Here is a 26,452-nt window from a genome sequence, read left to right as displayed (position 1 = left end):
TGTTGTTGGTAAGGTGTTGTCATGTGTTCAGGTACAGGTGAGCCACACCTGTCTGCGTGAGTGGAGCTCTGCTTCTTTATTAACAGACACAAAAAGAACTTCAAGCCGATTTAGTTCAACGTTCTACCTTTGAACAGGAAGTGATGACGTCACTGGTTGTCTGAGCAAAGACATCGTGTGCGTGTGCGCAAGTGTGTGCGCGCGCGTGTGTATGAACTCCACTTTGCCAAACTCCAAGTGCCATGATGACCCCTCTTCTCACAGATGCATGCCGGGAAGTGACGTCTTTAAAGCCCCAGTTAAACCAGCTCTCCTACCAGGGCACGAACTACATTTCCCGGCATGCCCCGCGCGTTTTCTTCTTTCCCTCCTTCCTTCCTGCAGCCTCGGCCCTTCTGCCGTGAAAAAGGAAGATGAGCACACGGAACCGAGTCTGAACCGAGTCTGAACCGAGTCTGACTTCCAGCGGAATGGAGGCTGAGCGGCTGCAGACGGACCGGAGGAGCCGGAGATCAGCTGCTGTTCCTCGGCCTTGAACCCGTCACGACCGCCGCTGGAGCCGCTGGAGTCCCGGAGGAGCGGCGGGAGGAGCCGCAGCCTGCCGGGCCGAGCCGGGCCGAGCCGTGCTAAGCCCAGCCGAGCCAAGCCGAGCCGAGCCGTCGACGATGCTCAGCTAGCTGCTGCAGGACTGAAGCCTCGACAGCACCGCACCCTGAAACCAGACCCGATCTCCCCCTGTCCCCCTTCAGGTGAGAGGCATGCTGCACACCTGTAAGGTTTACCTGGTCCCCTGAGACCGCGAGACTGGCTCTGGTCTAGTTCAGGGTCCTGCTGTCAGACGTGTCGGCTCCTGATCTGGTTCTGATCTAGTCCTGGTCTGATCCTGATCTGGTTCTGGGTCCTGCTGTCAGACTGGACCAGGTGAACACTGAAACTAGGTTCTGTGGTACCTGAACCGAACCTGAAGCCTCCATGTGGATCTGGAAGGAACCGGGTGTTGACTCATCAGTTCCTCGGGCCCTGATCCAGTTCTGAGGAGAACAGGTATCAGACCAGGTGTTGAGACCAGAACCAGAACTTATAAACTCTGAAGAACATCATTTATGAATAGAAATGAAGCTTTCTAACCAATTACTAACAAGTACTTTACAAGTACTTACAAGTACTTCATTCTCTGTACTGTGTACTTCTACTTCATATCAGAGTAACGATTGTACTTTTTACGTTTATCTGCTTTACAGATTATTGATCAACTGATAAATGATGTATTATTACTATATACTAATATAGAATACTGCATTATAATACATATTAAGAGTACTTTAAGTATACTTTGATAGTGTACTGGTTTTGAATGTAGTACTGAAGTAGAAGATCTGAGTACTTCTTCCAATAACTGGTGGTACAGTACGAGACCTGATCGTAGACCTGGTCCTGACCCTGGACCTGCACAGTCCTCACATCATCAATACAAGAGATCAGTGTTCTGTGTGAAACCTGGTCCAGGATCAGCGTTGGTCCAGGATCAGCGTTGGTCCAGGATCAGGGTTTAGGTCATTGCTGATGAATGACATCACTGCGTACGGAGATCAGTGATTGGAGGAAAGTGAAATATATTTAAATGAGCCGACGTGAACGTAACCATAAACATCAGAGCTTCAGCCAAGAGGTGACTGTTTCTGTGATCTACTCACTGAACTGTATGTCCCGGTCCCGGTCCCGGTCCTGATCCTGGTCCCTGTTGTGTCCCTGCAGGCTGCAGCATGGAGCGCTCCGGCAGCGTCCAGCTGGACATCCCGGACTTCAGTAACTCCGTTCTGTCTCACCTGAACCAGCTGCGTGTTCAGGGCCGTCTGTGCGACATCGTGGTGAACGTTCAGGGTCAGAGCTTCCGGGCGCACAAGGTGGTCCTCGCCGCCAGCTCGCCGTACTTCCGGGACCACATGTCTCTGGGCCAGATGAGCACCGTGTCGCTGACGGTGATCCGCAACCCGTCGGTGTTCGAGCAGCTGCTGTCCTTCTGCTACACGGGACGCCTCTGCCTGCAGCTCGCCGACATCATCAGCTACCTGACGGCCGCCAGCTTCCTGCAGATGCAGCACATCATCGACCGCTGCACTCAGATCCTGGAGGGGATCCACCTGAAGATCAGCCTGGCGGACCTGGACGAGGACCCCCGGGAGGAGGAGGCGGCGGCTCGGGGCTCCAGGAACAGCCGGACCCTGGAGGCCGTGGTGCGAGCCGGCGGTCATCACGCCGCCGGCCTGCGGCTGCTCGGCGCAAAGGGAGGCGGCGAGGCGTGCGAGGCCGTCAGCCCCGCCGAAGAGACCCTCAGCCCACCGCCAACCGTGGACCACAGCGGGCTGGAGGGGACCGGGCCCTCCGGCAGAACGGGCAAAGAACCGATCCTTCGCATCAACCGGGCCGGTCAGTGGTACGTGGAGACCAACAGCGAGCCGGAGCGGACCGGCAGCGCCGAGGAGGGCGGCGGCGGGATGGACCGCGTGAGGATCAAGACGGAGAGGATGGAGGACTGGATCGGAGCAGGGGAGCACCAGGAGGACGGGGGGGCGGTGGAGGAGGGGACCACCGTGATGATCGACACGTCGGGACGCAGCACGCTGGTCACGGCGCCGGGCGGACCGATGGGGAACCGCAGCGCACAACCGTCCTCCAGCTTCAGTGAGACGGACCGGTGAGTCACAGCTACTTCCTGTCTGAACCGGAGGCCATGATGACGATGGTCATGTGTTCATGTGGTCATGTGTGTTCATGTAGTCATGTGTTCATGTGGTCATGTGGTCATGTGTTTTCATGTGTTCATGTGGTCATGTGTTCTCGTGTGTTCATGTGGTCATGTGTTCATGTGTTCATGTAGTCATGTGCTCATGTGCTCATGTGGTCATGTGTTTTCATGTGTTCATGTGGTCATGTGTTCTTGTGTGTTCATGTAGTCATGTGGTCATGTGGTCATGTGTTCATGTGGTCATGTGGTCATGTGTGTTCATGTGGTCATGTGTTCTCGTGTGTTCATTTGTTCATGTGGTCATGTGTTCTCGTGTGTTCATGTGGTCATGTGTTCATATGTTTATGTGTTCATGTGGTCATGTGTTTGTGTTCATATGTTTATGTAGTCATGTGTTCATGTGTTCTCGTGTTCATGTGGTCATGTGTGTTCATGTGGTCATGTGCGTTCATGTGTTCATGTGGTCATGTGTTCTCATGTGTTTATGTGTTCATGTTCTCATGTGTTCATGTTCTCGTGTGTTCATGTGGTCATGTTCTCATGTGTTCATGTTCTCATGTGTTCATGTTCTTGTGTGTTCATGTGGTCATGTGTTCTCGTGTGTTCATGTGGTCATGTGTTCATATGTTTATGTGTTCATGTGGTCATGTGTTTGTGTTCATATGTTTATGTAGTCATGTGTTCATGTGTTCTCGTGTTCATGTGGTCATGTGCGTTCATGTGTTCATGTGGTCATGTGTTCTCATGTGTTTATGTGTTCATGTTCTCATGTGTTCATGTTCTCGTGTGTTCATGTGGTCATGTTCTCATGTGTTCATGTTCTCATGTGTTCATGTTCTTGTGTGTTCATGTGGTCATGTTCTCATGTGTTCATGTGTTCATGTTCTCGTGTTCATGTGGTCATGTGTTCATGTTCTCATGTGTTCATGTTCTCATGTGTTCATGTTCTCGTGTTCATGTGTTCATGTTCTCGTGTTCATGTTCTCATGTGTTCATGTTCTCATGTATCAGGTTCAGTCCCACTGGCAGTGTGGTCGTCCTGGCAGAGCGTCAGAGAGCGAAGAGTGAGTCACCGAGTAGAGCAGACGAGCTGCGACAGCCGAGTTCCCAGGTACTACTACTACTACTACTGCTACTACTACTAATACTACTAATACTAGTACTACTAGTACTACTATTACTACTATTACTACTACTACTAATACTACTATTACTACTACTACTACTACTACTAATACTACTAATACTACTACTAATACTAGTACTACTAGTACTACTACTACTATTACTACTAATACTACTAATACTACTACTAATACTAGTACTACTAGTACTACTACTACTATTACTACTGCTACTACTACTACTGCTGCTGCTGCTGCTGCTACTACTACTAATACTACTACTAATACTACTATTACTACTACTACTACTGCTGCTACTACTAATACTACTAATACTAGTACTACTACTACTACTAATACTACTATTACTAGTACTACTACTACTACTAATACTACTAATACTACTAGTACTACTACTACTAATACTACTATTACTACTACTACTACTATTACTACTACTACTACTGCTACTACTGCTAGTACTACTAGTACTACTAATACTACTATTACTACTACTACTACTACTACTACTACTGCTAGTACTACTAGTACTACTACTAATACTACTACTACTAATACTACTACTACTAATACTAATACTACTAATACTAATACTGCTACTACTACTAATACTACTAATACTAATACTAATACTACTAATACTAGTACTACTACTACTAATACTACTACTACTACTACTACTACAGTAGTATTACTACTAGTAGTACTGCTACCCCTCCTCACTCCTCACGTTGTCGTGAACACAACCCTCCCATCATTGCGTAGATGAACTCTTCCTCCTAAGCGGTGATTCGGTCGGTGGGTTTAGTTCGGCGGAATGAAAATAGTTCCTCATGAAGCTGCTCACAGGTGCTGAGCGGGTCATCTTCAGTCACCGGGTCAGGATTTATAGGAAGAGACGTTGTTGTTGAGCTGGTGACCTCAACAGCACCGACACAGTGCTCCAACATCTCCTACAGCTGTTCAAACAAACATAGGAACCTCCTTTAGGTTCTCTAAATAATGTTCAGTAAACAACATGCAGTGTGTTAGAAAGCCTCCAGAACAGCTTCAGTTCTCCTAGTGCGTGGAACCTTTGATCCCTATAATCTGCCTTATAGAACCTCCTCACTGAATCTCAATGACCACTAGATCCTCCTAGATACCCCTTGAACCTCCTCAGTGGTCAGTAGAATCTTACAGGATCCCTAGAACCTTCTGAACCTCCTGATTAACCACTTAAATCTCAAATGATCCCCAGAAACTCCTAAAGGAACCCTAGAACCCTAAGCATCTTCTTAACAGCCACTAGAACCTCTCAAAGCACCTCGTCAGTAACCACGAGAACTGATTAAAGAACCTCGTCAGTTATCACTAGAACCTCTTAAAGAACCTCGTCAGTAACCACGAGAACTTATTAAAGAACTCCGTCAGTTATCACTAGAACCTCTTAAAGAACCTCGTCAGTAACCACGAGAACTGATTAAAGAACTCCGTCAGTTATCACTAGAACCTCTTAAAGAACCTCGTAAGTAACCACGAGATCTTATTAAAGAACTCCGTCAGTTATCACTAGAACCTCTTAAAGAACCTCGTCAATAACCACGAGAACTGATTAAAGAATTCCGTCAGTTATCACTAGAACCTCTTAAAGAACCTCGTCAGTAACCACGAGAACTTATTGAAGAACCCTGTCAGTTATCACTAGAACCTCTTAAAGAACCTCATCAGTAACCACAAGAACTTATTAAAGAACCCCGTCAGTTATCACTAGAACCTCTTAAAGAACCCTGTCAGTGATTTAAGTGATGGGTGTAGCAGTGTAGTGCCCAGGATTTAGGAAGAGGTGAAGAAACGAGTCTGAACATAATGTTCCTCATCTACATGGACGTTCAGAGTGGTCAGGAACACAGAGACCTGTTGAAGTAGCTTAGATGCTGTTTGTCTGCTGAGTCGTCGATGTGTGACTCCATCACATAAACACGTAAACAGACCTAAACCTAGACCCAGCTCAGAGCTCTTGTTGATCCAGGGATATGAACTCCAGTGTGACGCAGTCTGTTCTGGTTCTGGTCTTCCAGGGGGAGGAGCATGCAGCGTTCGATATGGGTGGCTACGAGGACTACCTGAGGGAGCAGGTAGGGGACCGCTGGTACCGCTACAACCCCCGGCTCACCTGCATCTACTGCTGCAAGTCCTTCAACCAGAAAGGCAGCCTGGACCGCCACATGCGGCTGCACATGGGCATCACGCCGTTTGTCTGCCGCATCTGCGGTAAGAAGTACACCCGCAAGGACCAGCTGGAGTACCACATCCGCAAGCACACCGGCAACAAGCCCTTCCACTGCCACGTCTGTGGCAAGAGCTTCCCCTTCCAGGCCATCCTCAACCAGCACTTCCGCAAGAACCACCCGGGCTGCGCCCCCCAGGAGGCCCACAGCGCCTCCCCCGAGACCACCACCGCCTCCGTCACATCCAGGGGAGGGCCGAGCGACGAGGCCTCCCCCAGCCAGGAGGAGCCCGAGGGCGGAGGAGGCCAGTACAGCGAGGGTCCCCAGGCCTCGGTCTCCACCACGGGGCCCGACTGAGCCCGAGGGACGGACGGGGGCTGCTCGGATCCTTTTGCACCCGAAGCCAACGGGACGCTGAACCGCTGACGTGGACCAGCGACGGAAAGAGTCCGAACCGAGAGGATTTCTCCGCTTTAAACCGCATCTACCTTCACTAACCAAACCGAACAGATTTAAGCTACGATGAAGAAACGCCACACACTCCAACAACCTCACGCACCGCACGACCACGTGGTCCTCGTGGTCCTCGTGGTCCACGTGGTCCACGTGGACCTCGTGGACCTCGTGGACCACGTCTGCCTCCGTCTACTTTATGTTACAGATTTCTACTTTTATATCGTGTCACAGGTTCACAACAGTCTGTCTGCTGGAACTTTGCCAAACTACTCGGTGCCAGTTCAACAGTTCAAATCCTTCATATTTGCCTTGAGACAATCTGGAGCAGCAAGGTTAATAATAATAATAATAATAATAATAATAATAATAATAATTATAATAATCCTGCGCGCTCTTTAAAATGCCACCTCAGCATAGAAATATTATTAAAAAAAACCTACGACTGTTAGAGTTCAGTTCCAGTGTGATCAGAGCTTCTGTATTGATTAATCTACCGACCAGTTCATTGATCGGTTCATTGATCGGTTCATTGATCAGAAGATGAAGATCTTGTTTCTCATTTTGACCACAAAATCACCTCAAATATGTAATTGTGGTCAAAATAGTGACAGATTTATGTTGCAGAACAAATTCATTGGATCACTTTATTTTAAATTTAATCACTTTTGTTCTTACTAAATAAAAATAAATTACAAAACATTCTGACATAAAAAGTAAAGCTGCTGCTAAAACACTGAAGACTTTACATGGAAAATAAATAATATATAATAAATAATATATAATATATAATATATAATAAATAATATATAATATATAATACAGAAGTTAGAAGCTGGAAAATAAGTTTGATCTAAAACTGAAGCTCCTGTTAGCTCCTCCCCGAGCTTTCTACTGTAGCACATGACCTTCTGCAGCCAATCAGAGCTGCTCAGGTGTCACCAGAGGAAGCTCATGGGATGCAGCAGAAAGCTCCAGAGGTCTTTTATTCAGCGTCGTGCTGACTGAGCTCTGATCACACTGATCACATCAACTCTTCAGATTGTTGACGACAGACTCACAGCAGGAAGCCTCAGATAAGCTACACAGTTACCTCTCACCACTACGCAATACAGCTGCTGCTCCACCGGGGGGCGCTCTGGTCCACACGGAGCTCCGGCTCCTCAGATACTTTTTATAAACACGTTTTTTTGTGTTTCTTGGACGCTTTGTTTTGTTTGTTTTTGCTCTGACAATGTTTGAGACGGATGACAGAGGCTTCAGGACCGGATCAGGACCCGTTTCTGTTAATGACGCGTTAAATCTGCTGCACCAAAATAGAAACGCACTAAAACTAACGATGACGCTTAACTTTAAAATCAATCCGGGAGAATTAACAGAAGATAGGCAGCGAGCTGTGTCTCCAAAATGGAGGCCAATCATGCTAACATTAGCTTGCTAGCTTACTGCTTTTTGCTTACTCATGTTTAAAACAATTACAATTCATTCAATCATGCTAACGTTAACTACAACATTATAATGTTCCTGAAAGAATTACACAGAAAAATCACTGTTAATCTTCAAGCTGTTATGCTAGCATTAGCTTGTAAGCTAACTGAACAACGATTGTATTCTACTGGCCCAGAACTACATTCAGTTAAAAGAGCTAATGTGTGTGAGCTAGTTAGCTAACGTTGAGCTAGTTACTGATCGGGTCACTGATCGGGTCCTGATCGGGTCCAGATCGTGGAGCTACCGGACCCGGACCCCGTCAGACCAGATGGATGTAGTAGACCACGGAGCTGGACTAGAACTAAACCCTCCAGAGCTCAAAGGTCGGACCGCGGCCACGTTGGATCTCTAAAACACAACGTCAGCACTTATCGGAGGACGAGGATCAAAAGCAGAACTTTATATAGAACCACATATTCAGAGACATATTTAAACAAGTATGAATACTAATGAGCTGGTAGCACATCGGCTGTTACTGTTGTTTTCTACACGGACGGGAATCAGATGTTTTTTATGCAAATGAAGCCAGCGGCTCCGTGTTCTCTTCAGGCCAAACAGGAAGTATCAGGTACACAGTTTACCTTCTCTACGTAGCACGATGCTAACGGCTAACCTCAGAGCGAGCTACGCAGAAGCTCACCTGTAAATAAAGGCTCACATACACTCACACAGACAGACACACAGACAGACAGACAGACAGACAGATACATACATACACACACACACACACACACATATACAGACACGCACACACACACACAATCAGGGCTGGGCAACGTGGAGTAAATCATCAGTTGTCATGACAACCTCAAAGTACCACAGCAACAGAGAGAACTGCTTTCTGATTGGCTGACGGCCGACTGTTAAATCAGTTAAGTCAGTTTGTTTACGGCTCGTTAGTAATATTTTACCAAATTAAATCTAGAATATATAAATATTAATTTATCTTCTTTACATTAGAAAATATAGTGGGAGGAGTCTTTACACCTGTAACCACACCCATCAGTGATGTCACAGCGTACAGGAGTACACCTGTACATCACTGCAGCCAGGTGACGACTAACTTCAGATGAATCATTATTATTAATTATGAATTGTTTTGGCTGCTGGTTTAGACTCGTTTTAAACAACTTTTTTAATGTCTTTAAACTTAAACTGATGAAGACCACGATGCTCAGCTCTGGAACCAGAACCAGATCAAACCATTAAACACAAACTCAGAATTATGAAAGAAACTACAAGTTTCATTTTTATCTGTTTCTTCATAAACCAGATTGAAGTGGTCCAGACCGCCTCGTGTCCTCATTACAGTTTACATCACATCAGTCCAGTTCAGTCTAGTTTAGTCTGGTTCAGTCTAATCTAGTCTGGTTCAGTCCGGTCTAGTCTGTCAGAATCTATACAGGAGAAGTGGGATCAGAGTTCAGGTCCGATGGACCTCCATGTTATTTTAAAGTGGATCAGGATCAGAACAGATTTACTGTGAAGTCACTTTTTTTTTATTCCGTTCAGTAAGAATCAAACACATAAATGTGACATTTGTTCTGGTTCTGATATAAAGGATCCGACTTCTCCTCCTCAATGGTTCTTCAGATTCAAACTGTGAAAACAGCTCAACCTCATCTTCATCCTCGTCTTCATCACTCTGGTCCTCATGGAGTCACAACCAGGTCTCATGTTTTATAGTTTTATTATATCCAGTAAACATGTCTAAGAATCAAATCATTTATATACTTAATGAGATTACTCTTTACTGTTGATTCCTCACATATATGGTAATATATCAAAGAAGAAGGTTCTGGGTTTATGTTGCATGTCTCTGTTTGAGGGTTTAAATGTGAAGCAGCTTCTGTCACCACGACCACTCGACCACTCACAGGAAATAAAGCACTTTACGTGTCCACTCGCCTCCTTCTTTACCCACAATGCAGCTGGCTATGAATACACATGTTACCATTATTACCATATTATGTGCTTAATATATTCATAGAGACTGAAGCTCCTCCTCTTCCTGTTTCCACCAACACACTTGTCAGAATACACTTGTAGGCTAGTCAGCGGCTATAATGAGAATAATGTTTGAATTACATTTAAGAGATTATTTAGCAAGTCAAATCCGCTAAGAGAATACTTAGAGAGCAGGAGGGAGCTCTAGAGGCTAGCTAGCTGACTAGCCCCTTCTGGAGACCAGCTAGCCTGTTCCAGATGCTAACTAGCCCCTTCTGCAGACCAGCTAACTAGCCCCTTCTGCAGACCAGCTAACTAGCCCCTTCTAGAGACCAGCTAACTAGCTCCTTCTGGAGACCAGCTAACTAGGCCCTTCTAGAGACCAGCTAACTAGCTCCTTCTGTAAACCAGCTAACTAGCCCCTTCTGGAGACCAGCTAACTAGCTCCTTCTGGAGACCAGCTAACTAGGCCCTTCTAGAGACCAGCTAACTAGCTCCTTCTGGAGACCAGCTAGCCTGTTCCAGATGCTAACTAGCCCCTTCTGCAGACCAGCTAACTAGCCCCTTCTGCAGACCAGCTAACTAGCCCCTTCTAGAGACCAGCTAACTAGCTCCTTCTGGAGACCAGCTAACTAGGCCCTTCTAGAGACCAGCTAACTAGCTCCTTCTGTAAACCAGCTAACTAGCCCCTTCTGGAGACCAGCTAACTAGGCCCTACTAGAGACCAGCTAACTAGCTCCTTCTGGAGACCAGCTAACTAGCTCCTTCTGTAAACCAGCTAACTAGCCCCTTCTAAAGACCAGCTAACTAGCTCCTTCTGGAGACCAGCTAACTAGTCCCTTCTAGAGACCAGCTAACTAGCCCCTTCTAGAGACCAGCTAACTAGCCCCTTCTGGAGACCAGCTAACTAGCCCCTTCTGGAGACCAGCTAACTAGCTCCTTCTGTAAACCAGCTAACTAGCCCCTTCTAAAGACCAGCTAACTAGCCCCTTCTAGAGACCAGCTAACTAGCCCCTTCTGTAGACCAGCAGCTGTCCTCTCCGGTGAAGTATTCTTCCAGCGGCTTCGTGGTCGGCTGGTCTCTTTTAGGTCCGTGGACAGTGGATTCTATGGACAGATTCTCCCAAAAAACAACAACAACACTTTAACTTTTGTGCGCGTCATAAGATTTTAATATATGAAGTCATTCAGCATTAAAAAGGATAAAAAAGACTTCTTAGTGGTTTCTAAAGGAGCTCCTGGAGAGTTAGTGACTGTATTAAGAGAAACCCAACTTTAACTAAGGTGTTCAGAGAATGATTCTATTATGTATATATATATAATGTGTGTATAATGTGTATATATTATGTGTATATATATATATATATATATATATATATATATACACACACACATTATGTATATTTATATATATATATATATATATACACATTATGTATATATATATATATATATATATATATATATATATATACACAATGTATATACATTATATATATATATATAATGTATATATAATGCGTTTCATTCAGACTCACACGTCTTCATTCAGAGCTTTAACGAGGAAGATAGACGAGACTTTTGATTCTCTACTCATTATATCTTTATACTAGTTTTACCACAAACTGACGCTCTAAATAATATTAATTTGTGTTATTGAAACAGCATTAGAACAAGACATTATCCCTCTGAGACCAGATCCCATGGTGGACTTCTTCTTCTTCTCTACATGACTAATCTGCTGGTTTGATGGTGGATATCAAACGTTTACAGAACGCTTGTTTTTTTACGTGGTCTCGTCTCGGTGTGGCTGCTGGATCGGGTCTCACTGGATCGGGTCTCACTGGTCACAGGGGTCGGCCACTCTGGCGGTGAACAGCAGGGCGTTGATGGTGGACTCTCTGATGAGCAGCAGGAACGGCCGGTCGGCCTGAAACACCTCCCGGTTTAAGTTGAGGGAGCGACCGAAGGCCACGACGGCGGTCGCTGCTGCCGCCTCGCTGCCCTCCTCGTTCACCTGGAGACCACAAAGCACATCGTTCAGGGTCCTGTGGACCAGACCGGTCTGTTGCCCTGGGTCAAGGTCTCAGGTCTGACATCCTGGGTCAGGGTCTCAGGTCTGACCCTGGGTCAGGGTCTCAGGTCCTAACTCTGGGTCAGGGTCTCAGGTCCTAACTCTGGGTCAGGGTCTCAGGTCTGAACCACCTGTGCATCAGTGACTGACCTCCAGGAAGGCTTTATGGAAGGCGTCTGAGATGTGGAGACCTTCACTTCCGTCCTCCAGCATCCCTGAAACAAACAAACAAACAAACAAACTTTAACTTCACAATGATGAATAGAAACATTCAACACAAACACAGAAATAAACATAAAAGCTCAGATCAAGAAAACAAAGATGAACGAATAATAATAAACTTTTATATCAGAAAAATGTAAATGTGAGTAAAAAGAACAGGATTCAACCAGCAACCTGAACGCCCCATGCCCATTTCAGTTCCTGAACGTCCCACTCTGTTCTTTGAGTACCCGAACGCCCCACACTGTCCTTAGAGTACCTGAACGCCCCACGCTGTCCTTAGAGTACCTGAACGCCCCACGCTGTCCTTTGAGTACCTGAACGCCCCACGCTGTCCTTAGAGTACCTGAACGCCCCACGCTGTCCTTAGAGTACCTGAACGCCCCACGCTGTCCTTAGAGTACCTGAACGCCCCACGCTGTCCTTTGAGTACCTGAACGCCCCACGCTGTCCTTTGAGTACCTGAACGCCCCACGCTGTCCTTTGAGTACCTGAACGCCCCACTCTGTCCTTTGAGTACCTGAACGCCCCACTCTGTCCTTTGAGTACCTGCACGCCCCACGCTGTCCTTTGAGTACCTGAACGCCCCACGCTGTTCTTTGAGTACCTAAACACCCCATGCTGTTCTTTGAGTACCTGAACGCCCCACGCTGTCCTTTGAGTACCTGAACGCCCCACTCTGTCCTTTGAGTACCTGAACGCCCCATACTGTTCTTTGAGTACCTGAATGCCCCACGCTGTCCTTTGAGTACCTGAACGCCCCACGCTGTTCTTTGAGTACCTGAACGCCCCATACTGTTCTTTGAGTACCTGAACGCCCCACGCTGTCCTTTGAGTACCTGAACGCCCCACGCTGTTCTTTGAGTACCTGAACACCCCCATGCTGTTCTTTGAGTACCTGAACGCCCCATACTATTCTTTGAGTACCTGAACACCCCATACTGTTCTTTGAGTACCTGAACACCCCATACTGTTCTTTGAGTACCTGTACACCCCATACTGTTCTTTGAGTACCTGAACGCCCCACGCTGTTCTTTGAGACTGACCCGTGAAGGTCTTCTTTAAGAGCCTCCAGCTGGAAGGTGTTGATTGTTAAAATATTGTTGTGTTAAGTTATTAATATGTTATGAAATATTGATGATGAACGTGGAACCCGTCGAGGAACTTCCCAAACACCAATGGATGATGAAGAAGATCACCTGGCAGACTGGCCCTCTCAGAGCTGAACAGGTCCGTCAGTCCCATGTCCTGCAGCTTCTTCTTCACACTGAAGCTGTCCTCCAGCCTGAAGCGAGGAACGTGGACCGCCACCGAAGTCTCCGTCATCTCATTCAACCAGGACGTCAGTTTGTTCAGGTCCAGACTCTCCTCCACCTGCACACACAACGCCACACATGTAAACACACGACACTAATACACACCATCATCATCATCATCATCATCATCACCATCTCATTTTTAGATAACTGACAGTCACCACGATGCTGTTTGTTCATGTCAAGTCATAATCTGGTTCTTTGATAGAAAAATGTAAAACGATAAACCTGTTAACTAATATAACTAATACACCTGTTAACTAATACACCTGTTAACTAATATAACTAATACACCTGTTCACTAATATAACTAATACACCTGTTAACTAATATAACTAATACACCTGTTCACTAATATAACTAATACACCTGTTAACTAATAGAACTGTTCACTAATATAACTAATACACCTGTTCACTAATATAACTAATACACCTGTTCACTAATATAACTAATACACCTGTTAACTAATAGAACTGTTCACTAATATAACTAATACACCTGTTCACTAATATAACTAATACACCTGTTAACTAATAGAACTGTTCACTAATATAACTGATACACCTGTTCACTAATATAAATAATACACCTGTTCACTAATATAAATAATACACCTGTTCACTAATACACCTGTTAACTAATATAACTAATACACCTGTTCACTAATATAACTAATACACCTGTTAACTAATACACCTGTTCACTAATATAACTAATACACCTGTTAACTAATAGAACTGTTCACTAATATAACTAATACACCTGTTAACTAATACACCTGTTCACTAATACACCTGTTCACTAATATAACTAATACACCTGTTCACTAATATAACTAATACACCTGTTAACTAATATAACTAATACACCTGTTCACTAATATAACTAATACACCTGTTCACTAATACACCTGTTAACTAATATAACTAATACACCTGTTCACTAATATAACTAATACACCTGTTCACTAATACACCTGTTCACTAATATAACTAATACACCTGTTCACTAATATAACTGTTCACTAATATAACTAATACACCTGTTCACTAATATAACTAATACACCTGTTAACTAATACACCTGTTTACTAATATAACTAATACACCTGTTTACTAATATAACTAATACACCTGTTAACTAATATAACTGTTCACTAATATAACTAATAAACATGTTCACTAATATAACTAATTAACCTGTTAACTAATATATATGTTAACTAATAGACCTGTTAACTAATTTAACTAATATAACTGTTAACACTGCGTGACGTTGCCTCGTGTGTCCGGCGTGTGTCGTATCAGAAGCATTAGATGAAAAGGTAAACCAGAGGAGGACCTTAGGACCAGAGGAGGACCAGAGGAGGACCAGATGAGGACCAGAGGAGTTACCTCACTCAGTTCTTACCTTACTCAGCGTGGTGTCTTTGCTCGGCAGGATGATCACCATGGTGATGTCGTCTCCGCGGTACGGCATCTCCAGCAGCTGCACCTGGTCGTCGGGATAGTACCGGTACCTGAACCTGGTCTCCTGGTACATCATGTTGACCGAGCAGGTCCGACTCCCGCTGACGTGGAAGTCTGACACGTACGCATTGTTTTTGTTGAACTTGTTCTTCCACTGACCCTGAGAGAGGAGAGGGTTGGTCAGAGACACTGAATAATAATCATTTCATTGCGTTTCAAATTTAAATACTATGCTAACAGGGAACTTGGTAACATGAATGATGCAATCTGAGAACATTTAGCATGAAGCTGCGTGGCGGACGGAACGAAAGCATCGACACCAAGACACCAACGTTAAAGATCAAAGTAAGAGCTCTACAGATTTAATCTGGAACACAAGTTTATCAACCAGTGGGACAATGTTCTCACGGTGGCGTCCCTCATGCAGACCATGTCCTGCTTCATATTTCTGAATATAAACAAAGTGAGTATCTTGCTTTTCAAACATTGAATTGGGGACCAGCAGGGACCTGAAACACCAGAACCAGGCTCCACAGCTTCAGGTGTGAATGAGGTACCAGCTCAGGTACCTTGAAGTAGATTGTGTTGACGAGGACCAGGATGGTGTTGGAGTCCAGTGCCCCCGCTGGCAGCGTGTCCTGGATCAGGTTCTCCGTCTTGTTGGAGATCCAGTTGTTGATGGTGACCCGGGCCTTCTCTGGGTTCTCCTGCAGCACAGAACCGGGGTTATAAGTATAACCTCTGTCAGATACTTGAGTAAGGTCTGAACCCTGAGTGGTTCAGGTTGTAAGGAGGTGAAGCGGACTCGTTTTAGACCCCAACGTTACCTTGAAGTTGAGAGGCATCAGCTTGGCCCCGTACACTGTCTCACTGATGTTCTGGTAGGTCTCGTTGAAGACCAGAGACTTGTCTCCGAACAGCCGGTTAGCGGAGATCAGCTCCGTGGTCTCGTCCTTCTTTCTGTACAGACGACAGTTGAGTTTGGCGAAGAAGAAGTGGACCTGATCCGAGGTCTTCTCTTTGATGGAGTCGAACTCAAACACCTGAAGACAGAAACACAGACAGGTTTTAATCTGCTGCAGTGAGACGACCACTGTAGCTTTCTCTGTGAGCCTAATATTAATAATAATACTTATTATAATAAAGACCTCCATGATCTGCTGCAGCGTCTGGTTGCAGGCTCCCAGCTTGGTCATGGCGAAGGCGGTGGAGATGCTGATGGGGGACATGAAGATGTTGGCCTCGGGGGCCTTGCTGAGGGCCAGCTGTTTGTACAGCGACAGAGCGAAGCGGCTGTTGGCCTTGGACAGCTCCCAGACTCGGGGGTTGGTGGACTCGGGGACCGGATCGGGCTCCTGGGTCGGGCCCTCACCGGCCTCTGGGTCGGGGCTGCGGTAGATGCAGCGCGGCTCCAGAGGAAGGTCTCTGGGTTTGGCGCTGCAGATGTCCGGATGGAAGGCGAAGGAGACGAGGGGCAGGGACGCCAGAACCAACAGCCAATCAGCAGCCCTCATTCTGCACAGAGAGCCAATCAGAGGAGAGCTTAGATCACAGTTCTATTAAAGAGCTTTTCCTTTTATTCATCGTTTCTATTTCATTTGCTGCCTCGTGTGAAGCGCTTTGTAAAAGATTTACTATTATTAATATTAGTTTCTCTGACATAAGAAGGTCGACACTGAATCACAGAAGAGTAAACAAATAAAAAGAGTCGTGAACAACTTCTAAAGATTTAAATCCGGACACACCAGACTCCATTTAAAAATAACAGTTTAGTTTTAGACAAAGATTACGAGATCGTTGATTATTTTCTCATGATTCAACATCAACAGATTCAAGAACACTTCAAAGCTTTCAGTTTAATTTAACGTTAATAATCACACTGAAACGTCATGAAACGTGTTTTTGTATTCTGATTTTGTTCTAAATCTTTGAGAGAAATGAAACTCTTTTGTTCTTTTATACTAAACATGAGAAAAGAGAAAACGGGGAATCAAACTCGTTTGACCAGGAGATCAATAACTTCTCTGTCTCGGGATTAAAGACGACGAACGAGGATCCATCAGGAAGATTAGTTGTTAAACTCTTACCTGAACAGGTAGACGGTCGAGTCTGTGAGACGGTGAGATGTGTGAGGTTTGAGCTGAACTCAGGTCAGTGTCCTGCAGAGCGCTCAAACATCACAGCAACCTTTGAGACATCGATCGTCTGTTGGTCAACATGTGGACACAAAGATCCCCGATCAATAACTGTGATGCTGCAGGACGTAAACACACCACGCTTCAGGACGACGAGTTAATCCAGATCATTCATGATGTTTAGATGTTTGAGTCTGTGTGTAGTCAAGACAAACGTCCCATTAAAACCACGTTTGATCCCATTACAGCTTAAAATCAAGGATTCTACATATCAGACATTAAATCTACAGCTTCTAAACTGTACTTTAGACTACTTTCCACTAGATCGACCCATTTAGTTATTTTTGCTCTTTGGAGATAAAACGTGTTATTCTCTTAGTGTCCACTAGAGGCATCACTACTATATTATAGAGATAATACATGTTATTCTCTTAGTGTCCACTAGAGGCATCACTACTATATTATAGAGATAATACATGTTATTCTCTTAGTGTCCACTAGAGACATCACTACTGTATCATAGAGATAATACATGTTATTCTCTTAGTGTCCACTAGAGGCATCACTACTATATTATAGAGATAATACATGTTATTCTCTTAGTGTCCACTAGAGGCATCACTACTATATTATAGAGATAATACATGTTATTCTCTTAGTGTCCACTAGAGACATCACTACTGTATCATAGAGATAATACATGTTATTCTCTTAGTGTCCACTAGAGGCATCACTACTGTATCATAGAGATAATACATGTTATTCTCTTAGTGTCCACTAGAGGCATCACTACTGTATCATAGAGATAATACATGTTATTCTCTTAGTGTCCACTAGAGACATCACTACTATATTATAGAGATAATACATGTTATTCTCTTAGTGTCCACTAGAGGCATCACTACTGTATCATAGAGATAATACATGTTATTCTCTTAGTGTCCACTAGAGACATCACTACTGTATTATAGAGATAATACATGTTATTCTCTTAGTGTCCACTAGAGGCATCACTACTGTATTATAAAGATAATACATGTTATTCTCTTCGTGTCCACTAGAGGCATCACTACTATATTATAGAGATAATACATGTTATTCTCTTCGTGTCCACTAGAGACATCACTACTATATTATAGAGATAATACATGTTATTCTCTTCGTGTCCACTAGAGGCATCACTCCCTCTATCTCCCTGTGGGACTCCCCTATCACGTCCTTCCTCTTCCTGGGCTCCATCATAACTCAGGACCTCAAGTGGGAGCTGAACATCAGCTCCATCACAAAGAAGACTCAGCATAGATGTACTTCCTGAGGCAGCTGAATAAATTCAACCTGCCAAAGACAATGATGGTGCACTTCTACACCGCCATCGTTGAGTCCATTGTGTGTTCAACATACCTCAGCAATCAACAGTTCTCATTCTGATTCTTGAAAGAGATTTTTAAATATTCTTTTTTTTTTTTTTTTAAATGTTCACTAGTCCTCCAGCTGGTTAACATTTACATACAAGTACGTATCCAGGTATTAAAAGTATTATGAATTTTATTTGTGAAATAAATATTAAAAAAATCTACACATTCAAATCAAAACAGGAAGTGACAGAAACAAACTTCTGATAAATGAGTCAGATGTCCAGTGAAACCATGAAGACAAGGTGACATCTAGAACATAACAGTTTAAAATGTTCCACATCAGTCCCTCAGAACCAGTGAGACCATGAAAACCAGGACACAGTCCAGCAGAGTCCAGCAGAGAGTTTCCACGCTGACCAGACTCCGTCAGAAGAGTTTGGGCAGCTGTCTGAGGCGACTCAGGTCCAGGATGTTTCCCACCGATCCTTCGGTCTGATGGCTGCTTGCCCTCATTAAAGATGGCCGCCCGCTGGAACGGTTCTCCTTGTCGGCGGCGTTTTGTCCGCCCGCTAACAGCTGCATTTTGGGCCGCAAGTCCCGGATCAGCTGACTCTGTGGGAGGAGCTTCACGTTCACGGCTTCGGTCAGCGGCTGGCGAACGTCAACCTCCTCTTCCTCTTCCTCCTCCTCCTCCTCGATCAAGCCGTACCTTCTCATGTACTTCCTGGTTGCCAGAGACATGTTACTAGGAGACAGAAGGGAGTGGTTGGAGGCGGGCCCTGGGCGGGGGGCGTGGCCTCCCACAGACAGCCTGCTGAGCTGCGAGTCGCTCAGGTAACGCAGGGCGATGGCGTTGGCCTCCAGACTCAGGTCCACGCTGCCTTCAGGGAACAGGCTGTCCGTCGGCTCAGACACGCTGAGACGGGACAGAACCGCCGCCGGGTTGATGCTCGCCAGAACGCTGACACACACACACACACACACACACACACACACACACACACACACACACACACACACAGAGACACAGACACACGATTAACGTTAAACCGCGAGGGGGGGTCAGTACGGATCACTGGTCCACTACGGTCTGTTGTGACGGTTCTTATTCTAGCAGTTGAGGATTGTTCTGAACCGTGGACTCTTTGATAATCGTCAGTTCATCTGAACATGTAACAGCTGCATCAGTGAACCCTGATTTAAGCTGAGCTCCGTACCTGCTGATCTCCACCGTTTGATGGATTCTGCGCTTGGACTCCGTCAGGTCTTCTCGGTCCACGTCGACTCCGAGCTGCTGCAGCTGCCTCATGGTGGCTCTGAGCACCGGGTCTCCTCCACAGCTCTGCTTCCTCCTGGACTGGGAGGACTGGGGGGACACAGACAGGCTCCTCCTGCTAGACTCCTCTTCCACTTCCACTTCCTGTTTACTGTCCGACTCCTGGAGACGACTGGTGAGCTGATTCTGAGGACACATTCAAATATTTAGAGTCAGCGTCGCGGGACCCGGTAGCGTCGCGGGACCCGGTAGCGTCGCGGGACGTTACCTTCAGGGTGTGATAGAAGCTCTGCTGCTCTCCGTCTGGTCGGTACATGCTGACACTCTCTCCCAGAACTGGACTCTCCAGACCGCTGACACTGCACCTGAACACACCACGAGTCAGAGTCCAGGTCTCTATTGATAAAGACCTGCTTAATAATACACCCGTCTTTTCTCCACCCGGCTCACCTGTGCTGACCGGAGGGGGAGCAGGCCGCCTCACTGTCCTCATCTCCGCCCACAGACCCGATGACGGACAGGTCAGCGTGTGAGGAGGAGGAGGTGGGAGGAGCCTGTACCTTCCGATGGGGGAGGGGTGACTGAACGGGATTCCCCCAGAACAGACTGGCTCCTGAAAACCAGAGAGTGAGACGTGTGTCCAGCTGCTCTTCACAGTCAGTCTCAGTCTCACCTGTCCCCTCAGACTCCTCAGACTCACCTGTCCCCTCAATCCCACCTGTCCCCTCAGACTCACCTGCCCCCTCAATCCCGTCAGTCCCACCTGTCCCCTCAGACTCACCTGTCCCGTCAGTCCCACCTGTCCCCTCAGACTCACCTGTCTCTACAGCGATGCTCCTGGGGGTCTGAGCCTCCACCTGCCCACCTGAGGACTGAAGTGTCCCCTGAGCCTCCAGCAGCATCTGCACCTGAAGACAGTCGTTCATCGTTCACTCAACACTGTTACCATGACAACCTCACACTCACCTGAAGAACAGATCTCACCTGTGCCTGTAGAAGGCGAAGCTGTCGGTCCTGATGGAGGAGGAGCTGGTAGGTGTCAGACGGGACGACCCCCCCCACCTGATCACAGCATGGGGCATGAGGAGGGTGGCTACAGGTACAGGGAGGAGGGGGGAGGAGGTGGGAGGGAGGAGGAGGAGAGCTGTGAGGAGGGTGGGTGCAGAAGGGAGAGGGAGTTTGGTGACGGGAGGACAGAGGAGGAGCAAGAATGGAGGAAAGACGAACAGAAGGAGTAGTTGGAGGAGCAGGGTGAAGACTGGAGGGAGGAGGAGGAGTGTGGTGGTGGGAGGATGGAGGAGGAGCAGGGTGAAGACTGGAAGGAGGAGGAGTGTGGAGGTGGTGGGAGGATGGAGGAAGAGGAGCAGGGTGAAGACTGGAAGGAGGAGGAGGAGGAGTGTGGAGGTGGTGGGAGGATGGAGGATGAGGAGCAGTGTGAAGACTGGAGGGAGGAGGAGTGTGGTGGTGGGAGGATGGAGGAAGAGGGTGGAGTCCTGAGGAGGAGAAGATGGAGGTGCAGTTGTAGGTGTGGGTGGAGCAGCAGGAGCAGGGCTCCTGCAGGTTGGAGTTTGGGGTGCTGTGGAGGTGAGGAGGAGCAGCAGGTCTGGGAGCTGAGGAGGAGGTGGTGTTTCTGGTGGGAGGAGCAGCAGGAGGGTCTCTGTGGGCGGAGCCGGGGCCCTGCCGAGCGTTGTGATTGGAGGAGAAGCCGCTGTCAATCAGCAGAGAAAGTTCCGGAACAGACGGCCGAACTCTCCGAGCCTGAAAACAGAAAACAGCTGAACTCAACCGTCTGTGGTGACATCACGGTGATGTCACAGGTCAACATCACGGTGATGTCACAGGTCAACCACCGACCTGCTGAGCGGGGGGGTGCGGGCTCGGAGACGGACGTGGAGACAAGTCCTCGTCCTCGACTCCAGAGTCCTGATCGCTGACAGACAGACGGGCAGCGGGGGGGGCAGCTCTGAGGACAGAACAAAGCTCTCTGATTGGCTGTGAACCACCTCGTACTTTAAGACCGACCCGCTCTACTCCTGGGATTCTGGTACCTGTTGAAGGAGGTCCGGGCCTCTCTGAAGACCTCCGTCTGTCGGCTGTGATCCTCTGAACCCAGCTCACACCGCAGAGTCCGACCCTCCACCGAGACCACCTGCTGAAGGTCCACATGGGTCCACATTCATCCCCTTCATCCATTACTATCACTACAGTCTCTGTGGTGACAGGTGTGCTGTTACCTGGTACAGTGTGACACACTGGGAGGCGGTCAGTAGCTGGTAGTCTAGCTGTGGCGCCGGTCCCGGTCCAGGTCCAGGTCCTCGACACTGGAAGAACTGAGGAGCTCTGTGGGTGGAGGCGAACAGGACGAGGAGGAAACAGCGGCTCTCTGACAGAACTCTGAAACACAAGAGGAACACTCAGGGACTCCTCAACAACAGACACCTAATGGACCGGACAGGTGAGACTCACCTGTCCTGGAGGGCGGAGCTATACAGGAACCTCACACACCAGGCCCACACCTGAGGGTTGGAGACGTGTGTGACTCCACTCAGCCAGCTGTCACATGACAGGAAGTACAGTTAGCCATGGAGCTTCAACATCAGTGTTTTGTGAAGATAAAATATAACTGAACGAACATCCCAGGAGAACCACGAGAACACCTGGTGAGAGAACCACGAGAACACCTGGTGAGAGAAACACTCACAGTCCCACCAGCGGCAGCTTGGAGGCTTTAGGGTCGGACTCCAGCAGCAGGAGCAGCTTCCTGGTCTGATCCATGGTCAGAAACCTGCAGACACAAACAGAAGAGAGGAAGTCACCAGACTCCCCCAGAGGAACCCCGACTCCATCAGAGGAACCACTTCTCACCCTCTCTGTCGGTTGGCGGCATGCGGCGCCGGCGGGTTGATGCTGGTCAGACTCCTCAGCAGAGCGGTGGGGATGATGGGGACGTCTCTGACCGGCTGAACGTCCACGCTGACAGACGGACAGACGGCCGACCAGCTGAGGACGAATGACGCAGCGTCAGACTGCTGAGAGCAGAAGACAAGACCTTGAACCTTCATCAGCTGAGACAGAGACAGAGTCTGTCTGCTGCTCACACACTGCTGCAACGCCTGAGAGACAGAGACAGAGAGACAGAGACAGAGAGAGAGAGATAAACATCAGGTTTAAGATGAGATGTTGTCATGAACTCAACACTACAGTTAGATGAGTTCAGAGGTCAGATCTCGTTTAACAAAGTGTTCACATCCCATAATACTCTAACACAACTAAGAGTCCAGAGACATCAGGTCTCACTCCAGACAGACAGACAGACAGACGGGTTGTGACCTCAGACCTTGAAGCAGCGGTGAAGCTCCGCCTCTGATTGGATGACGGTCTCGTTCTGCGTGGAGAACCAACATGGAACCAGGACGTCTCCGGGCAGCAGAGCAGAGGGGACCCTGATGGAGGACCCGGTCTGGTCCCGACCCGGATCGAACCGGTCCAGGGTCACGGTGACCCCCCCCTCATCTGGACCACAGTCATCAGAATTCAGTTCTATTTATAATAACTATAAAGTGTATTATCTCTGATGTGGAACCAGGTCTCTGGTTCACCTGAACAGACCTGAACTCTCACCTGCATCCACACACACCGAGCCCAGCAGGAAACAAAGGAGGCGGGGCTTGTTGCTGTGACGGGCGTGTCGTTGAGCCAGACGCAGAGCTTTCTCCAGCAGCACCAACCGAGGCTTCCTGCACACACACGCACACGCACGCACGCACACACACACACACACACACACACACACACACACACACACACACACACACACACACACACACACACACACACACACACACACACACACACTTAAAGTTATTCGCTATTTGCGGCGTGGCCTCTTTGAGTGAGTGAGTGAGTGAGTGAGTGAGTGTGAGTGTGTGTGTGTGTGTGTGTGTGTGTGTGTGTGTGTGTGTGTGTGTGTGTGTGTGTGTGTACATGTACCTGTGAGCACAGAGCTGGAGGCGGAGCTTCTCTCCTGCTGGGTCTCCGTCCCACAGAGCTGATCTGGATTTGGGGAAACTGAGAGAGTTCATGAAGGTTCTGAAGGAGAGAAGAGAGAACGTTCTGTCAGAGGAACTTCATCATGGTTATATTTATTACCTTGTTCATAATGTGACACACTAACAATCATCACACTAACAACAACTCACTGAACCCCCAAACACAGTCATGTGCACAGAGTGTGTGTGTCTGTACGTCTGCACAGAGTGTGTGTACAGTGTGTGTCTGCACAGAGTGTGTGTGTCTGTACGTCTGCACAGAGTGTGTGTACAGTGTGTGTCTGCACAGAGTGTGTGTGTCTGTACGTCTGCACAGAGTGTGTGTACAGTGTGTGTGTCTGCACAGAGTGTGTGTACAGTGTGTGTGTCTGCACAGAGTGTGTGTACAGTGTGTGTTTGTACTGTGTTGTAGTCTGACTTTACATGCTCTTGTATAACTTGTATTTGTACTCTTTGTTCTTCTGATTCGTTTCTTTTGAACTTCTCTAGAAGGGTCCGTCGTCGTCTCCTCTGAAGATCAATAAAGTTTCATCTGAAGTTTAAACTTTAATCTTAAGATGTTTGTTTGTACAAATAAAGTTGAATTAAATATAAAACATAAAGTCAGCACAGACCGAAATAAACACTGTAATGACATATTTATACCTCATAAAGTCATTAAAGTGATGAACACATGAATGTATCAATAATTAGAATTATGAGTGAGTACTTTTACCTTTAAGATACTTGTAACAGAGTACTTCTACACTGTGGTAGTACTACTTGTACTGACTATTCTACCTGAGCTCATCACGTTCATCAGGTGTTGTTGTCACCTGACGCATGCGCGCTGACATGAACTCACCTTCCTCTCACGTTCTCTGGAGTAAGAACCGCCTCGAACACTCCGGACGGTAGAGCCTGGAGGTCCACCGGGCAGCTCATCTGTGGCCGACAGAGAGGGACTATTAACGGTCACTGAGCGGCTAACAGCTGCTAGCCTCGTTAGCTTCCTGCTCGCACCGTATCAGCTCCCTCTGTTAGCTCCGTTAGCTTCACATACAGGGACGAAGCTCGAGCCACACGGACGATAACGTTTAATAAAGTCCCAAACTCTGAGTTAACTTTACTTCTTCTCAATATTTGTGTATGAATCTGACCGCAGACAACAACCAGCTGCTCGCTGTTGAACTGTGGCGCTGTTTCTGCTCCTCTGGCGGGGCGACTCAACCAGCCAATAGGAAGAGCTCCAAGGAGCCGTTCTGACCAATGGCGTGTCGCTCCGTCTCCTCTTCTTCACGTCCTTCTTGTGTCGTCAGCATCAGATTAAACTGACTGAAGCTCCACAGCGCCCCCAACGGCCAGACGGAGGCACGAGTACTTATAGGACCATACCGCAGTTTATATATATATATATATATATATATGTATATTTTGTTGTATTTTTATTACATGAACATACAAACACATAAACACATAAACACAAAAACATATACACATATAACCATATAAACATATAAACATAAACATATAAACACACAAACATATACACATATAAACATATAAACACACAAACATATGCAAATATACACATATAACCATATAAACATATAAACATATAAACACACAAACATATACACATATAAACATATACACACATAAACATATAAACATATACACATATAAACATAAACATATAAACATATAAACATATACACATATAAACATATAAACACACAAACATATACACATATAAACATATAAACATTTAAACAGATAAACATTTAAACATATAAACAATATAAACATAAACATATACACATATAAACACACAAACATATAAACAATATAAACATAAACATATAAACATAAACATATAAACATATACAGCAGAAAGTAGATAATTTTGTTTTTACAGTGAGGACAGTGTGTGTGTATGTGTGTGTGTGTGTTTCTGTTTGTGTGTGTGTGTCTGTGTGTGTGTGTGTGTGTGTGTGTGTGTGTGTGTGTGTGTGTGTGTGTCTGTGTGTGTGTGTGTGTGTGTGTGTGTGTGTGTGTTGGATTATTCATGTGTGAGGGTTTTCTTCACACAAAGTTAATCTCCTGAAAGTGGAGGAATTATTCATCAGCGTGTAACTCGACACCGAGTCCAGACAGACAGACAGAAACCTGTTTGTCTCTCTCTCTCTCTGTCTCTCTCTGTCTCTGTCTTTCTGTCTTTCTCTCTCTCTGTCTCTGTCTCTCTGTCTCTATGTCTCTCTCTCTCTCTCTGTCTCTTCATCTGTCTCTCTCTCTCTCTGTCTCTCTCTCTCTCTGTCTCTCTGTGAGTTCAGAAGTCTGACTCATCGTTTTTGTTCACAGGAAACTAAACTTCCTGTTGACTCTGAAGTCCAGAGATCAGAGACGCTGTCCCCTCAGGACAAAGAGGAGTCCTGGTCCTGGTCCTGGTCTTATAGAGATCAGAATCAACAGAACCCAGTTTAAAGCTGAACTCAAATAATCAGATGTTTTAACGAGTCTTCTCTGTGTTCATGTTGTTTTGTTTTGTACCTCTTTCATACTATATATATATATACTATGTG

At 46.5% G+C, this 26,452-nt stretch overlaps 3 protein-coding genes across 6 annotated transcripts; 1 reads left to right on the top strand and 2 right to left on the bottom strand.

Moving 5' to 3' along the window:
* The first annotated feature begins 388 nt into the window (after positions 1-388).
* On the top strand, positions 389-9,946 carry zbtb37 (zinc finger and BTB domain containing 37). 2 transcript variants are annotated; one of them, XM_068725305.1, is made up of 4 exons: positions 389-749; positions 1,756-2,695; positions 3,758-3,857; positions 5,952-9,946. In XM_068725305.1, exons 2-4 carry the CDS (start codon positions 1,764-1,766, stop codon positions 6,456-6,458), a joined length of 1,539 nt encoding a protein of 512 aa, XP_068581406.1. In that variant the 5' UTR covers positions 389-749; positions 1,756-1,763; the 3' UTR covers positions 6,459-9,946. The 2 variants fall into 2 exon arrangements, with proteins under 2 accessions (XP_068581406.1, XP_068581408.1); XM_068725307.1 differs by lacking the exon at positions 389-749 and adding an exon at positions 966-1,044.
* Positions 9,947-11,141: 1,195 nt separating this feature from the next.
* serpinc1 (serpin peptidase inhibitor, clade C (antithrombin), member 1) lies at positions 11,142-17,252 on the bottom strand. The gene is made up of 8 exons (XM_068725308.1): positions 17,164-17,252; positions 16,225-16,591; positions 15,904-16,119; positions 15,646-15,783; positions 15,018-15,236; positions 13,488-13,662; positions 12,217-12,281; positions 11,142-12,009 (listed from the first exon to the last, which is right to left on the bottom strand). The coding sequence occupies exons 2-8, from the start codon at positions 16,588-16,590 to the stop codon at positions 11,833-11,835; spliced, it is 1,356 nt and encodes a 451-aa protein (XP_068581409.1). The 5' UTR covers position 16,591; positions 17,164-17,252; the 3' UTR covers positions 11,142-11,832.
* Positions 17,253-18,619: 1,367 nt separating this feature from the next.
* On the bottom strand, positions 18,620-25,063 carry stil (STIL centriolar assembly protein). Of its 3 annotated transcripts, XM_068725283.1 has the most exons (16): positions 24,736-25,063; positions 23,833-23,931; positions 23,464-23,579; positions 23,180-23,355; positions 22,708-22,955; positions 22,544-22,627; positions 22,309-22,395; positions 22,077-22,236; positions 21,891-21,994; positions 21,697-21,805; positions 20,827-21,600; positions 20,660-20,750; positions 20,293-20,455; positions 20,111-20,207; positions 19,784-20,028; positions 18,620-19,527 (listed from the first exon to the last, which is right to left on the bottom strand). In XM_068725283.1, exons 1-16 carry the CDS (start codon positions 24,813-24,815, stop codon positions 18,993-18,995), a joined length of 3,168 nt encoding a protein of 1,055 aa, XP_068581384.1. In that variant the 5' UTR covers positions 24,816-25,063; the 3' UTR covers positions 18,620-18,992. The 3 variants fall into 3 exon arrangements, with proteins under 3 accessions (XP_068581384.1, XP_068581382.1, XP_068581383.1); XM_068725281.1 differs by having other exon boundaries at positions 20,293-20,750; XM_068725282.1 differs by having other exon boundaries at positions 20,293-20,750; positions 21,891-21,991.
* Between the last annotated feature and the right edge of the window lie 1,389 nt (positions 25,064-26,452).

The sequence above is a fragment of the Cebidichthys violaceus genome, unplaced genomic scaffold, assembly GCF_023349555.1.
Source record: "Cebidichthys violaceus isolate CVI_PGR_0920_01 unplaced genomic scaffold, fCebVio1.0.p SCAF_35, whole genome shotgun sequence".
NCBI lineage: Eukaryota > Metazoa > Chordata > Actinopteri > Perciformes > Stichaeidae > Cebidichthys > Cebidichthys violaceus.
The sequence above is the reverse complement of the archived record's forward strand: the minus strand, read 5'-3'. Positions and strand labels throughout refer to the sequence as shown.